At 37.5% G+C, this 17,579-nt stretch overlaps 1 protein-coding gene across 1 annotated transcript in view; it reads right to left on the minus strand.

Moving 5' to 3' along the window:
• The window catches only part of Sce (E3 ubiquitin-protein ligase Sce), a 68,702-nt gene extending 66,284 nt beyond the window's left edge, over positions 1-2,418 (minus strand). Inside the window, exon 1 of the mRNA XM_090377756.1 lies at positions 1,309-2,418. Within this exon, the coding sequence (XP_090233882.1) occupies positions 1,309-2,314 (1,006 nt within the window). The 5' untranslated portion in view covers positions 2,315-2,418. The remainder of the gene's footprint in view (positions 1-1,308) is intronic.
• Between the last annotated feature and the right edge of the window lie 15,161 nt (positions 2,419-17,579).

Here is a 17,579-nt window from a genome sequence, read left to right on the forward strand (position 1 = left end):
GTAATAAAGATTTATACTTCATAATCTATAAAAATTAGTTATGAATTAAAGGACAGAATTTAACCTAAATTGTTTTTTTTTTTTTTAGGAGCATTAGCAACTAAGGCCATATTGCTCTGGGGATATGCGATGGTCATTCCCTGACCTTTCTGCATCCTCCGTATTTGGTGGTCACAGGCTCAAACCCGGGTCTAATCAAGAAGAGTGTGCTACGCACTGCTGCTCCTGCCCACCTGGCTACGGAGGCACCACTTAAATTGGTATTCGAAATGCAAAAGGAAATGTTTCAGGAATATATTATTAACCTTATACAAACAAGCAGAAAGAAATTTACCAAATATGGAAGATCAGAAAATTCTAAACCAGAGTGAAATTTTTGAATTCAAGGTGACCTAGGTTAGATTTAATGTGATAACATTTCTGGCTATCAAATAATGGTCACAAATTCATTGAAATTAAAAAGTTGGATAATAATTACCTGTTAAAGTGATTCAGGAAGAAGAAATCTCTAAAATTGAAAAAACTATGGCGCTTTCTATACATTCAACAAAAATTCCTTACTATGAAAATATGATAAGCAAGTTCACATAGTCTTATCTCAATCCTAGTTTTTTTTGATGTTATAAAAGTATTTCAAGGATGTATTTATACTTCTTATTGAAACAGAAGAATAAATATTTTACATTCAATTAATTATTTTGTGTTTTGAATAACAATAATTAATGGAAATTGCATACATCTATTCTGTTCTTATTGTTTTACTGTTCTATAGTTTGTACTCACACACCTATAAACTAAGACAGATGATTTTAAAATAACCTTCTAAAATACTAATTATTATTCCATTATTTAATTTTTTTTCATCTGATCCTAAATCGGTCACATCCATATAAATAAAGTACATATAAAAATTGGGTACACATTTTCATAGAATGGAGGCCAGTAAAACAAATGAAAGGAAATTCAATAGAAAAATGTTGTCTTTTTTTAATAACCACAAACAGATGATTATACAGTTTTGTTTTTACTGCATAAAATATTTTCAACTGTGAAAACACTTCTAATTTTCCTAGAGTTGCCACCCAGTTACACATTCGCATTCTGTTCCATCAAATTTACTAAAGTTACTTTGCAATTATAATACAGCAGCTGCTGAACTATCTTTGAATTTGTTACCTACCAGTGTAGATTAAAAATTACTTCAATAACAGAACAATTATTTTACAAAATCATAAAAGTTGAAAAAAAAGGGTAGGACTATCTTAAAAGCAAATACCATTTAAATTAACAGCAAGTTTATGAACATACCTGTTGCATTTGCAGTGGTCTTTATATAACGTACTTGTGTATACACTGGATCTGCATCATCTATGTCATGAGGGCTTGGTTTAAACACAAGCTCAATTTCATTAACGGAACCATCAGAACAGCCTTCTCCTTCTACTTCTAGACCGGTACTCTCAGGGCCCTCCTCTGTTATTTCATTGTCTACATCTTGTTCTAAACCTGATCCTGCAGACTCATTTTCTGAATGTGTCTTCTGTCGTTTCCGTGGCTGGGTCGGAGTTGCATCACTTGAACTACCGGGAGTAGGGGTCTGCCTAGCTAAAATTGTTGGTGTAGGTACACCACTCATGTTTATGCTAGGTGTGACAATGGGTGGTGGAGGAGTAGGTGTTGGGGTGATTGTAGCTGGAGTAACATTAATGTTATTGCTACTGTTATTATTGCTTATCACAATGTTGTTGCTACTATTATTATTATTATTATTATTATTGTTGTTGTTGTTGTTGTTAATATTGGTGGTGGGAGGATTGATGTTGTTATTATTTTCTTCAGGGGCATGCTTACGAACTCTCTGTGCTCGATTTAGTGCTTGCATTCTCATACCTTCTTCAATTGAATGGGCTAATGCCTGACTGTGCTGCTTGTTTAGTTTGGCCAATACACGCTCTTGATGGGCCTCATATTCATCTCTACTGGGATAAATTTTCGAAATCAGCATATCAAAATTTGGATCGGGGCGTAACGATCTCTTAGACACAAGTTTTTTCCTACACGTAGGGCATTCCTTGTTACCACTACGCAATGCTGTAATAATACATTCCTGACAAAAGCGATGCAGACATTCTTTGGTCGTCATGGTATTTTTTAACATATCCAAGCATATTGGACACATTAACTCACTATGAAGACTTCTGGGGGATACGGCAATCTCGGTATTATCTGTTATTACTTCTTGTGGTGTTCTGTGCAGTTCATATAGGCTTAATTCCCAAGTTTTATTTGATGATTGTGAATCTGAGCAGGACATGTTAATATATTTATCGATCACTCATTAGAAATACTCACCATAAACTTATTTACACTCAAATAAGACATAATAAACGAAGTAGAAGATAAACTCCTGACATACATCTGTTAGATATTTATCAACAGTACGTCTTACCATGCCTTATAGCGCCACCATACAATGGATCGACAATGATATTGATACCTAAATGAAAGAACAATTTTGAAAACAAAATTATTCCAACACCGATTTATTTAGATTTGGACCAATTTCGGTCTGGGCATGTTTAACCGTTTACTACCCCCAAGGATCGACTCTGCCACCACATACTTTTACTAGAGAATACCTACGACTCCTCTCCAACAAGTAAGTCCCCGTGAGTAAGGCCCAACATTCAAATTCGCCTTTTTCCTCTAAGTCTCTAGCTTATCACCTCAGGGGCTCACACTGGTGAGTATGGGCTTGGCACACCCAGGGTTCTGAGCTGGATATCTGTTATTCTTCTCTTTCTTGGTGATTCCCCCCTCTTTCTCTCTCTCAGGGTAACTCGGGAATTTTTTTTTTTTTTTTTTTTTTTTTTTGGCTGATGCAGCATAAGCCTCAGGCTTCCTTGCACTATGTGGCTAAGTAGTAATATCACTTCCACTTCATTTATATCTGCTGGCATGTGCAATCTAAATTTTCAGTCTTCTCCTTATAGCCTTTATCGTAATTCGATTTTCTAAGCTCATCTGTCCATTTACCCTTTCAAGTATCCTCCACACACACACACACACACACACACACATATTTAATAAATAAATAAATTTTCTGTTTGTACTCCCGGACAACAGCGCGGTCGGAGGAGTTTACAAGAAACAGCACCCTTTTTAGCAGTCACAGGCTTGAACCCTGGCCACTCAAGGCACATGTACTTATGCACCCTTTTGCTTGGCCATTCGGCTAATCCTACATCTTCAATTCTTCTTAAAAACTCTTTCTTTAGTATCCATGTCTCAGAAATAAAAACATGACGCTCCATGAAAAGCATATAGCTAATAATTGAAAAAAAAAAAGAAAGAAAAGAAAAGAAGAAGTATAAGACGAATCCTTAAAGTCAGCAAGTTTTCTTAGCAGCGATGTGGGGAAAGCAAATTCAAAAAGGAGCCAACCACCAAGTTGTCAGGGAAGGTTCTGCATCTGGAACGGCTGGAGAGCCACAGCTATCTGGGTTCATCTTCTGAGCGCAGCAGAAAAGGGTATGAATGCGTGAACGCCTTTTTGGTGACAACAAGCAGATGAAAAGGCTGCGTAGATGTAATTTCAAGTCTCCTCCACAATAAATAAATAAATTTTCTATTTAGACTTTCGGAGGACGGCACGTTCAGGGAGCACTTGTAATGAGTTGCTGTCGTGGGTCAAGGTGGGTGACATAGTCAGTCATAAGATGCACTGAAATTTCTTTCCACCGCAAACGCAGAGGGCATCTTCAAATCTAGTTCCATAAGCCTTGTTTTAATAGAGCCATAGCCAGTTAGCATATATTTTGTCTCCAAGTTTAGAGTAAGCCAAGTTCATATCTTGGAGATTAAGAAGCCAAATTCAGGGAAGAATTTTCTTGCCATCTACCTTTCAAAAGTTGAGATGCATCGGGCCATAGGCGCTTCTCTCAACCTTGATGTCTTGGTTGGAGAGGGGGGGGTGTGATACCCAAGAATTCTGTTTCTTGGTTTTGCTTTATAGAAGATGACTGAAGGCTACCTATAAGTCCAATGGGAATTGTTTTGTAAATACTCACAAGGCAGGTGTTCATGTGATAAGCAGGATTCTGAGCAAAAACAGCCATCGTATCTGTTGAACTTTCCGAGAGAAGGAAACTTCATCAGCATGGCGATCTATGGGTGCCCTCATAGGAAACTATGGTGAGGAAAACTTTTGAGTACATGAATTTGAGATCTCTACCCTTCACGCCCCAATCAATCCTGGTTACTCTTGCCAGCCATGCTGTGGAACTCTTCATTTTCTTCTTGATTTGGTCTAGATGAGGTATAAAGGTCCATTTGTAATCGATACTAATTCCAGATTATTTCAAAGAATTTTATATTTTCAGGATAAAATTTAACTACAAGTGGTTGCCTGCATTTCAGTGACCCATTGAGAAGTAATTTTTTTTTTTATAGTGGAAATTGACAGTTTATGTATGTCAGTCCAGTCAGCATGGGCAACCAGGACAGAGTTGGCTGACATTTCCAGTAGTGCCCACGTAAGGCCCTCAACCAGGCTAACTGGAAGGTCGGCATACGAGAACATTGATGTGGACTCAAGGTGTTGGCTAGATATTCATCAAGAACAAGGTTCCATACGGCAGAGCCTAGAATTGAGCCCTGGGTACATGTTCACGATATTTTCCATGTAATGCAATGGAAATGGGATTTAACAATAATGCTATTATCTTCGAAGTAATAATTTAACAATTGTTGATTTCGGCCGAGCAGTCTGCCTGCCTGACCCGACTGACTAAGCTCGGTCAGTAGACCGAGTCAAAGGAAGCTTTGAAGTTGATAAAGATTCCCAAAATGTACTGGGATAGAACTTGTATTCTTCTCTTCACTTGGAAGGTATGTATCTGTGTTTTTGTGTTCCCTGTCTATGTTGGCTCCCAGACCAAAGTTCATCTCCACCTTGTGTCACTGTGATGGAATACAGAACCTTTGTAGAACATGACTGACATATTGTGTAGTGTGTGTGTGTGTGTGTGTGTGTGGGTGTGTGTACTATACGCCCGACAACACTCACTATTAGTCTTTGGCATTTCGATAAATTTTTTTTTCGCTGAAATTTTTTTATGATGGAAGAAATATTTTGGTTTTTCAAATTTTAAAATCAGACTGCTAGAAGCTGAGATATAGCGATTTAAAACGTAAAAGCGATAAGCGTGCAAGTTACACCGTGGCCGCGCTGTAGGGGTACTGATTTCATCATGCGTCGCTGCTACGTGCAGCGCCATGTCGCTCGTGCCTGGTACGGAGTGGTGCAATGGCGGGGGTCGATTTTACCCTTGAGAAAACGAAGAAAATCACACAATCACATATTAAAAAAAAAAAAAAAAAATCCTGTTCGGATATTGATCAAAGCATTTTAAGCTTCAAATAATTATACTTTCACTTGTTTGGACAGATTTTCAATAAATGCAGTTTTTTCTCCAATCTGCTCAAATACTACTATCCTGTTCTCAGATCGCAAAGATTAGTAGATTATATAGTGGATGTCCATGTTCCAAATCAATAAAACCGTCATACTAACTTATTGTTTTCCAATAATCGTTATAAAACGGAGTTAATATTATTTCTCATGCATGATCTGTGATGACTATATCTCTGTTTTTTCTAACAAAGATATAATCGAATATCAATTACAAACATTTTTACTTTCTACCTAATGAACGTGTAGGTTTGTCGTTTTTGATCTCTTTCAATTTTTCAATCTTCGCTCTTTCAATCGTTACCATAAATGGTAATGCAATCATTAATTGTAACATTTTCACTGGATCTAACGTTTCGTAATTATTCCGCTTTCCATTTAGCAATTTAAATCTGTCTTAGATTAATTTAATAGGCAGTATTAATGTATGATACTGACTGCTTCATTCAATTCTTCAAAGAAATTCCATTAGCATCATAATTTACGTTAATGCAAAGTTCGTTTACACAAAGTTCGTTTGTGAATATCGAAGTTTCTTTATTTTTGCTGCATCAGCAATCAGTCTATTAATATTTCATTTAATTTTTTACAGCTATAAATTGCATTAATTGCCCCATTAACAGTTTATGTTTACATGGTGTGAAGCAGCAGTTCCACTGTAAAAATATTGTACAAAAAACAGGACATCTGTAACGTTTTTATTAATAGCACTAACCAGTATAGAGCCAACTACACCCGATATTCCCATGTAGTTAGCCGACCGGGCTAGCCAGGTGGGTAAAGTGCCTGCCTGGCAACCCAAAGGTCGCGGGTTCGAATCCCGCCTCGGGCTTGGATCAAAGTATTGCAAAAACCTTGGGAGGTGCACTAATGGCCACAGAAGCCGATGCGCCAACAACTACCAAAAAAAAAAAAATAATATTAAAAAATACCATGTGGTTACCATCCCAAGTAATAATCGGTCCTAACGCTACGTAATCTCGTAACTAGATGAAAACTGGAGCATTTAGCCTAGCATAATAGTTGGCTTTTCAGAACACCTGTTTACCGTTTACTTGTGGCGTAGATCGCCGTGTCGCATTTTCTTTGCGATTTCCACAAACTCAGGTTATTACCATGTGAAAACTGTCTGGAGCGCCCGTAAAGAAATTTCACTTCAAAACTTTATGCTAAACTCTGTCCTTGAAATCCAAGCAAGAAGATTCACACATAGAAAGAAATGCAGTACCAGTGGGGGAATAAAAAAAAATCGGCAAGATATGTACATATTCATTGATTATAACCAATTAGATATCTAGGAAACCTTAATGTCTAGAATCATTCTATTTCAAATAATCAGGATTCCAAAATTCAAATTTCTAATTTGCAGTCTGATTGCATATACCTCCAGAGAGAATTTTTGTATGGCATTGGAATACCCTCCATCTTCAATCAGTTTATTAACATTTCATTTAAATGTGGTATTATATTCAATAGATTGCATCTGATGTTTTCATATAAAGGACTTTTAATAAGACATGCAGCCAAGTTTGGTCAGAACCAGAGGAGCAGCTTCGGTTATCCTCAAAACCAAATTGAGTTAACTTTTAATGATCGATGTCCAATGATATTATATGTTTTAAACATGGATGGATAATACCAAGAAAAAGTAGTCTTGCTTTTTACAAAAGAAACATCACAGATAACGCAACACGTTACACTACTAGTTATGCTTTGGACTCAGCGAATTTGTCAAAGTGATATAAATTGTGTCCAGAATTTTAATTTTTTCTGTTAAAAGTCATAAAAGGGTTACTTATAACCCCGAAAGTTCACAGAAATTAAAACAACATGTAGAACACATGGTGTAAATCGTGCAGTTTCCGATGAAGAGGTGCAACATTTAGCACAATTCTGTTCTCTGATGAGTTCTATTTTAGCCTACAAACATAATCTAGACGTTATTCCATCTGGAGACAACAGGAAACGAGGTACCATCTTTTCAACACTAGAGAAAGGGACACTTACGGTGGCGGTGTTGTTTTCGCGTTAGACAGAATAACGCTCAACAGCCGTACTCGTCTATATGTTTTTGATAGTTTTCCGTAACTGCGTGGATGCACTGAGCACAGGTTCTCAGACCCAATGTGCCATTTTATAGAGGTGCGGGTAGCCCACATTTTCTTTTTTACATGCACAACAGCGCCACTGCACACAGAGCTCAACTAGTGGAAGAATATCTTAAACTAAAAAAGATATCCAACACTGTCGTAGACAGCAACTTCACCAGATTTATCTCCGATTGGATATGGGTGGGACGCCCGTGGCGGTCTCATTGTAGGACGCCATTCAGCTCTTCGGCCACTTAATTAGCTAAGGTCTGCACTGGAAGAAGAATGTGATTTCTTTCCGCAGAATCTTATAGGTTAGGCCCAATATTGTTTTCTGTATTTGCCAACTGTATTGATGAAGGTATATCAGGCGTATTTAATATTAGCATTAATAGAGGTATTCCCATTTCATCCAGCTATTCGCTCCAGATGTTTGTATAGTTGTGCCTTGAATTCGTTTAAGCTATCAACTTTCAAAATGACAGATGGAAATTAGCTCCAGCAATCAACCACCCCCTGGATAAAGGAAAATTTCTGCATATCTATTCTACAACTGCCTTTCCTCGAATAAACTTTATGTCCCCTCAAGCGATTAATCTGGGCGAGAGGAAGAATCTTATCAGCATTGAGCGTACTGTAACGATTCAAGGCGTTATACGCCGCCATCAGATCACCCCTCAGGTGCGTATTCTCCAGACACTGAATTGCAGAACTTCAGCCTTTCTTCGTAAGAGCGACCCGTTCTTCTATTCACTAATCTTGTTGCCGTTCTCTGTACTCGTTCCAGCGGATCTACATACTTCCTAAAATGACGGAACCTGTATACAGACTTGTATACAGTAGTCAAGGTGTGGCCTACCATTTCCTTGTACAACGGAATGATCACCACCTTATCCCTGCTAGAAAAATTCCTGTATATCATTGACAAGACACTATGAGCTACTCTTGAAGACTGTCTGCGCTGCTCAGAAAACTTCATATCTAACTGCCCAACAACCCCCATGTCGTTTTTCATTATCTACCACTCTGAGTGTAATACCACAGAGTTGATACGTTACTCTGGGGTTACTGCTACACATACGCAGTATTTTAAATTTGTCAATGCCAACCTTCATTTGCGACCTCTCAACCCGTCTGCTCAACTTTCGAGATCCTGTTACAGTAGCGTTCTGTGTCATTAGTGTCATTAACAACTCTGCCACCCTTTCCATTGTCTGCACTCTTAGACATTAAGCCTAATATAGCTTCATCAATATCATTAATAAATACAGAAAACAACAACGGACCCAAAACTGAACCCCGATGGACTCCACTAATGACATTAATCCACGATGAGCAGTGTCCATTCATTACCATTCTCTGTCTTCTCCCAATCAACCATCCCTTTATCCATAGCAGCAATTTGCCCTCAATGCTACATTGCTCCAATTTGCACAGCAGTCTTCTATGTGCAACAATATCAAATGCTTTCCTGAAGTCCAAGTATATGATACAATATTATTATTTGCATCCAGGTCCTTTGTGACCACATCCTAGTATCCAATCAAATTGGTCAAACAAGACCTCACCTTAACAAACCCATGCTGTGTCCGAACTATAACTGAAGTCTTGTGTAGATGACTCCGCAGTGTTTCTTTAATCAGTACCTCCATTATTTTCCCTGGATCAGAAGTTAAACTATCAGGTCTGTAATTACTTGTGTCACCCTTTGAGTCCCCCTTGTGAATTGCATTCACATTTGCACAACTCCAGTCCATGGGACTTACCTCTGAGTACCAGGAAGCTCACATAATTATGGCTATGGGTATGCTTCCTTCCTTTGCCTTCTCCTTTAATATAACTGGATAGATTCCATCCAACCCAGGTGCCTTCCTTATGTTTAAATTCAACAATTTTTCCCCCAATTTGCTCTCAGTTATTAAAAACTCATTTAGCTCACTTTCAGAGTTTAATTAATCAGTGGCATTTCCCTCCCTGAATAACACCACATGTTGAATGCAGATGCAAAATACTCATTTAGTTTGTCCCCTACCTGAGCAGAATCATCAACAGTTGAACCACTGATATCAAGTGGCCTAAACTGATCCATCCCTTTGCTTCGTTCCGGAGTTTACATAAGTAAAGAACTCTTTGCTGTTTTTTTTTTTTTTTTTTTGCATCCTTAGCCAAAGAATCTCGTAATCTCCCATTATCCGCCTAACCCCCTTTGTAACTTGATTAGAGATCTGCTTATATCTACCATAGGTTTCTATGTGACCTGATAATTTATATGTATTCCATGCATTTTTATTCTCTGTCTCATTAGTTCATCTGACATTCATGTAGGCCTAAACTTCGAACAATATTTCTTAGTTGGTATGAAAAGCACAGTAGATTCCAAGAAAACAATGATTCAATAAATCCACAGAAGCCGTGCTAGTATGCAAATGACCAACCAACAAATTACAGTCAATATATGGGAAGTTGAAATCCCACATTATTAGACATTCTGATTTACTGGCCCTCTCTATTTCTATGTACAGTTGTTCATTATACTGGGCATAATGTGCAATTGTGCAGAGAATATGAAGATTTAAATTGTTGTTAATGACAGGGCGCTACTGCAACAGAATCTAGAAAATTTGGACTGATCGGCTGGGAGGCGGCAACTGATGTTTGACATTGACAAGTACAAAGTACTGCATATGAGTAGTATTGACTCCAGAGTAGCGTACAAACTGTACGGTTTTTACTCAGAAACTGGTGTGTTTGTCCAGCAAAACAGGCAATTCGACCTGATCACACACGCAATTTACAGACAAGAGTATATGTAATAACTTTCCCGGTGACTTAATGTAATAGTTTGGTGGAGAGCAGGAGTACACTCAGGGTAATGGAGAATGAAAAATTTTTTTGTGTGTAATTGTGCAGTCATACATGAAGTTTTCTGAGAATGCAGGCAGACTGCCAAGATACTCATGACATTTTTTCAATGATATACCAGAATGTTTCTTGAAGGGGGTAATTATCGCATTGTGTAAGGCAATGGTCAGGGCACATCTTGAGGACTGCATACCGGTATGGAGGCCTTATTTTAGGGGAAGGATATAGAGTTGCTGGAACGAGTACAGAGAAGAGCAAAGAGATTGTTGAGGGAACAAAGGGTTGCACTTACCAAGAAAGGCATAAATTCTGCAAATTGCAGCATCTGGATTATAGGCACCTGCGACGTGATCTAATTGAGGTGTACAAGATCTTGAATGGTTTGATCCAGGTCAGTGCTGATGGGATTCTTTCTCAGATTATTCACCTGAGGAAACATAAATTCAAATTGAAGAAAGGCAGTTGTAGAATAGAGGTGTGTAAATTTGCCTTTAGTTGGGTGGTTGATTTCTTGGTGATTGATTGCATGGTTGATTTCTGGAACAAACTTTCATCTGTCGATATTGAAGTTCACAGCTTAAAGATATTCAAGGAAGCACTGGCGAGAGCTTTGGAACAAATGGAACGGTGAAATGGGAAGTTTTTTTTTTTTTTTTTGAGAAGGGGATAAATTATTATTATTATAATATTAGAGTCACCCGTAATTCTTTACATAAACCGCATTTGTGTCTGTAGATTGCGTGTGTTCTCTGGTCGATTTGCCTGTTTTTCTGGAAAGGAAAAAAAAAACCCAATTTCTGGCAAAACAAACCTAGCTATCTACGTCAGAGATCGACTAACTAAGCCACAGAATGAAAAAAAAAAAAAAAAAAAAAAAAAACAAACATTAAAGGTCTCAGCGTTATCAACCAGATTTGAAACCGAGCCTTTAATACCCATTGGGGGAATGTTGGTGACGATACCACGGTGCTACATGCACAGAGTGAGGAGGTGGATACAGTATAAGCTTACTTTCTTGCATCATATGCCTCTACTAATGCTAATGCTAATATCGAACATGATTCACCACGTTGATGTCTCTTTAGTAATGAGAGGAAATCATACGCCATACTGATGTCATGTGATATTTTCGAGCATCTTGTATCGACTTCTGTAATGTGATCTTTTTGGTAATTCTTATACAACCCTTATAAATATCCCTTCTACCTGTCCTAGTTTTTTTCGCTGTCTCCTCATTTCATCGTTCTTCCACGTTACTCCATCATATGAAATATTATCCCGCTTTATCGCAAGCTGCACTGGTTATATTACGTTTTCTACATGTTCTGCTAAATATGTTGAGCAGTTTAAATATAACCATTCCTTTTTTTTTTTTTTTAAGATTTTATATCAATCCACGGTATGCGATGAACAGATTGAGTGGTAAGATTTCAGCAATAATCTGAAGAGAGTGCGTTGAAACAGCTCTGGAAGCTCTGAGAATAATAAGTGACATTGCCCTTTGAAAGAATACAAATTTGCATGAATTTTTACCTTATTCACGGAATAATGTCAAACACATGATTCATATGCCACAAGTGATAGAAAATTGTTTTTTAATAGTGTAATAAGGTCTCTCCAAGTTCCCATTTGGATCTGGATATTGCAACCACTGATTATGTGAATTTTTTACCTTATGCATGAGACTGTTGATGTACAATTGAGAAATAAGCCGGTCGTTCATATCAACTCCAAGGTATTTTATCTGCGATACAAATGGAATTTGTGTTCCTGTAATAATAATTTAGTTGCCTATGAGGATTAAAGTTTTTCAATAACACTATAAATTTTTTTCTCGTAAGTGATATTTTTAACTTGTTAGTTTCAGCTCAACTCGAAAGGTCATCATAATCAAGTTTTCCACTTTCTTCCAGCTCCCTTCTGGAACCTCATGCAATACAGATAGCCAGGTTATCGACATACGCGATGCTATTGCAACACTCAAAATTCTTACATAGCCGACAGTCTAAAACAGTTTTCCAGAGGATAGGTGCACCTATCCTCTGGAAAACTGTTTTGGTCTTGCAAGACCAGAAGAGCCTTGTGGACATCCTCTGGAAAACTGATCTTGTATGAGAAAGATGTTTCGATTGTGCCTTGATAGATCTCTCTTGGAAGTAAGAACGAAAAACCTAAAGCTTGTATTTGCACTGTTGGCATGCCTTAGAGATTCGAGTGCGCTCTTCCACCAGAGGATGACAAAAACGCTCTCGAAGTAGATGAAAACCGCAATTACATAAGTTGCCGTGGAATCTCAAATACATTTAACTAAAGACAGAATACGGTCCTCAGCAGATAGGAACTTTTTGAAACCATTCTGTTTTGCAGAGCCTAAATTATAATATTCTCTCAAGCATTGATTGAATTATCCACGGCTAGAAGATGCTCATATAATTTCCACTATTTTAAAGAACGGAAATCTGGCGGTAAGCCCTAGAATCAAAATGATCCTTACCAGGCTTATGTAAAATTTTGAGTAATTTCTACAGTGGGGAATCTATTCTACTGTGGGGCCTGGGGTGTCGGCTCGAACGCCCGGCGAGAGTGGCAAATTCCGACTCTGCATCTACTGTGATGTATAATTCCGTAACTTTAGGACAAATAGGTTAAGCGCTTTGTTTGATTAATTTTCTGAGGTTTCACTCTGTGACTGTGTTAGAGGGTGATTTCCCGCACCCACGGAGGTAATGCTATACCAGTGGGTGTCAGCAAATCTCGTACCCACAGCTACCCAAACTTAGGGAACCACTAAGGAGAAAAAAATAATAAATAAAATCATAATAAAAAAAATTAATAATTTAATTAAAAAAAATACGTAAATAAGTTAATTTAAAAATATATAAAAAAAATAAACCGAGATAAAAAATATATAGATAAGAGTAGAAAAAATAAAAATACAATAAATAAAACAGTATTAAAATATGTAAAATAAAATAAGATAAAAAATTATAAATAAACGTAAGAAAGAAAAAAAAATAATGATTGTGAATATAAAAAAATAAAATAAAATAAGATAAATAAAAAAAAAATAAATAAATAAAAATAACCACAGTTGCCCAGACTTTCTTCTATTTTTTTAGCCGATATGGCTAAAGAAATAGAAGAAAAAAAAAAATAAAAATAAAAAAATAAATAATAATAAAAAAATATATATACAAAAAAATAAATAATATAAAAATAAATTTTTAAAAATAATAAATAAAATCAAAGTGAATACTCTAAGATTAGACAAATCCCACACCTACTGGAGGCAGTGCAATACCAGTGGGAGCTAGCAATCCTCGATTTGCCCAGGCCTGAGGGGATAAAATAAAATAAAAAAAATTGGATCAATGTGGGGTGGATCTTCAAAAAGATGATCTTTTAGGAGCTATTCAAGCTGACAATATTTTAACTTTGCAGGACACCACTCACTGTTGAGGCTGACGACATTATTGAGGGTGCTGGAGGTACCATAGGAGATGAAGGTGAAGCTGAAGCGGGTTGGCCAACAGCAGTTTTCTTCTAGCAAATAAATCAGAAGCAAATTGTTGTAGGATTCCAAGGTGTGAGGCAGATACTACTAGATATTTCTCGTTGCCAGGTGAGAAGATGTTTATACAGCCTTATAGGGATTTCCGTAGTTCAGCATAAAGAGGGCAGTGATAGAGTAGGTGGTTCCGGTCTTCCAGTTGGAGACAAAGGCAAGAATCGGTTTTGTTTATTCTGAAGTGAAAGAGTTTGGAGTTAAAAGAGCCATGTCTGGTTATGGTAAGTGATGTGCAGAGGTTTGAAGAGAACCATAGGGAATTTTTCTTGTTGGCAGTAAAGGAGACATCTGGTTCAAATTTATATTTAGTTCTGTCTTTAGGAGTTGTATCCCAACGATCTTGCCAAATTTTTATTAAAGCAGACCAAATCCGGGTTTTTTCAGCTTTGGTATCTGCAAGGACATCATTATGTATTTTGTTGAATTCCATGGAGGTCTGATGTTTTTGAAAGTAGCAAATGGCACGATGTAAAATGTGCAAGTCTAGAGGTAATACTCAAGCTATGACCTGCAGGGCATCAGTTGAGACAGTCCTGCAGGCAAGGAATATAATAAGAATCACGGATCTTTGCCAGGAGAGTAGTTTGATTTCAGTTTGACGTTCTTAATTCTGTCATACCAAAGCGGAGCAGCATAAGTTGCAATAGATATGAATACTGCCTTGTAATATAAGAGAATAATTCTGTGTCCAAGCCCCCAGTCAGTTCTCATAATCCGAACAATAGGCATAGAAATTTCTAGATTTTATCTATTAGGTGGTTTATGTGGAGAGTAAAATTGAGTTTACCATACCATCAATGATTACACCAAGACAATTTAAGTGCTTGGCATATGGTATTTGCTTGTTAGCTATTTTCAAGATAGGAGGACGATGGATACTTAGTTGACCTTTAAAGACCATGAGCCGGGTTTTGGATAGAGATATTTTAAGTTGTTGGAAGTTGCCCATTCGATGCGATCCTTTAAGACCGGACGACTCTTTCTTCAATTTGAAGTCTGGAGTTGCCTGAGAAGACAAAACTTCAAATTCAAATTATTATATTAGGACCACTCGAAATCTCTTACATATAAGAAGACAAAAATTCAAATTCAAATTATTATATTAGGATCATTGTTAATCTCTTACATATACCCATATATGTATTTTGACCGTAAGCACTTACCCACGAAACGTAACTTATTTTGGGATTTGATTTCGTCTTTCTTTTATGCGAAATTTTTGCATCAAAAAGTTCAAAGGATCTGGCTAAAAGTAAATTTTTTAGGGTTCCACCTTTTTTTTATTTTTTATTATGAAAACCCCAAACACGAAAGGTATCAAAACCTATAGTACATAATACCGTGCATGGGTTGAAGGAGAAGTATGGGGAGAGGGGAGTGCCGGAAACTTTGCTCTAGAGGCTAAACATGGGTTTCACCACTTCAAGCCTCCAATAAGCAAAGTGGTGGTATTTCACCGGTTGATGAAAGTCATCTACCAACGGTTCGTGGCCGACCGGGCTAGCCGAGTGGGTAAAGTACCTCCTGGCAACCCAAAGGTCGCGGGTTCGATTCCCGCCTCGGGCTTGGATCAAAGTACTGCAAAAACCTTGGGAGGTGCATTATGGCCACAGAAGCCGATGCGCCAACAACTACCAAATCAAAAAAAAAAAAAAAAAAAAAAAAAAGACGGTTCGTGCACTTAAACAACATTCATTTACGTTTCAGCCTTGGCAACGACCAAGAATTTTCGTATTTGTCGCAGGTTTTTTCTTTATAAATGCTTTTAAAAATCGCCCTGAGTTTTAGAGTCCGAAGGTGACAATACAGCACATGCCCAATACTGAGAGTTAACGTATAGTTGTTAACGGGTAGGTAACTACTATACGTTAGTAGTTAACATTAGGCAAGCGAAGGCAGGTTACGAGAAATCTTTGGTAAAGGATGCTAAGAAAAATAGCAGGGATTTTTTTACTTATAATATTAATTCTAGAATTAAGGGGACGAATCAGATTGGTCCACTTGATATCGATGTTTGGACTGTTTATGAACTTGTTCGAATAGCTAACAAACTGAATGAGTATTTTGCATCTACATTCACACATGAGGAGTTATTGGAGTAGGAGAGTGCCAAATGTTTATGAAGCTTTAACAGGGAGCTTACTGATTTTGTAATAACCCAGAGCAAAGTCGTGGAGAAATTGTTGAAATCAAACATAGTAAAGGCACCTGGGGTGGGTCGGATCTAAGTAGTTATATTAAATTATGAAAACAACAGGGATTACCTTTAATTTTCATATAGGATGTTTCTTTTCCAACCAACTCTCCTAGACTAGGACTAGGAGAATTAGTTGTAAAAGAAGCATCCTATATCAAAAATAAAAGTAACCCCTGTTGTTTTCATAATATAATAGAATATAGGAATTAATGAGAACTTAGTAGCTCTCTATTATCAAAGTTATATTAAAGTAGCTAAGGAGCTAATTAAAGGAGATGTTGATGAAGGCGAAAGTCTCCAAGCTGAGAAGTGCTTGGAGACCTTAGCCATAATTATGAAAGTACCCTTGGACTCAGGGGAAATCCCCACATACCAGAGATGTGCAAATATATCCCCAATTTATAAAGGGCGACGCCAGTAATTACACACCTGTTAGTTTAGCTTATAATCCGGGGAAAATAATGGAGTCACTGGTTAAGGAGGCATTGCAGAATCATCTAGACAAGACTGCAGTAATAACTGAGACACAGCAAGTTTGTTAATGGAACGTCTTATCTAACATATTTGTGATTCTAAAATAATGTGGTTGCAAAGGAACTGGAGGCAAAAAATAATTTTAATATCATATACTTCGATTTCAAGAAAGTTTTTGATACTGATGCGCATGGTAGACTACTGTACAAATTGGAGCAGTATGACATGTAGGGCAAGTTGCTACAATTGATAATAGCGTGGTTGAATGTCAGACGACAGAGTGGTAATTAATGGATGCTGTTCTTCCTGAACTAATGCTATTAGTGGAGTCCTCCAGGGTTCGGTGTTAGGCCCGCTTTTGTTTTGTATATATTCCAATGATATTGATGAAGGTATATCAGGCTTATTGTCGAAGTCTGCAGATGATGCAAAGATTGTTAATGACAATAAGAGCAGGAGATCGGCAGAATTACTTAACAAGTACAGGTCACTGTTGAAAAAAAGCCGTGCATTAAGGTTGAATTTGAAAGTGTGCAATTCTGCTCAGACACGATAGGAGGGAGTATATGATGAGAGCCTTGTCGATCAATCTGGCCCTGGAAAGATTGTGCAAGGCTCAAGGAGTAGAATTTTTTCTGCCTGGTCTGTGCTTGTTAAAAGGAGAGACTATTTTTTCAGGGATGGGATACACTTAAATAGAAAGGGTGCAAGAATACATGCTGATGCTTACGAGGCAATGTTAGGTGGGTCGGAAAACTGCTAGCTAGCGGGGATACAAGGACAAATAGATTAACAGTAGCCACTGGCAGATGTGAAAGTGATTCTTGCACTGCTTCTACTGGAATGAACATGGGTTGTGTTAGGGTAGCTAAGAATAGGAACAGGTGCATGTATATTTGCGTGTACACCAATGCT

Source organism: Mastigoproctus giganteus, chromosome 7 (genome assembly GCF_048544385.1).
Source record: "Mastigoproctus giganteus isolate SK-2022 chromosome 7, ASM4854438v1, whole genome shotgun sequence".
In the NCBI taxonomy this organism is placed as follows: Eukaryota; Metazoa; Arthropoda; class Arachnida; order Uropygi; family Thelyphonidae; genus Mastigoproctus; species Mastigoproctus giganteus.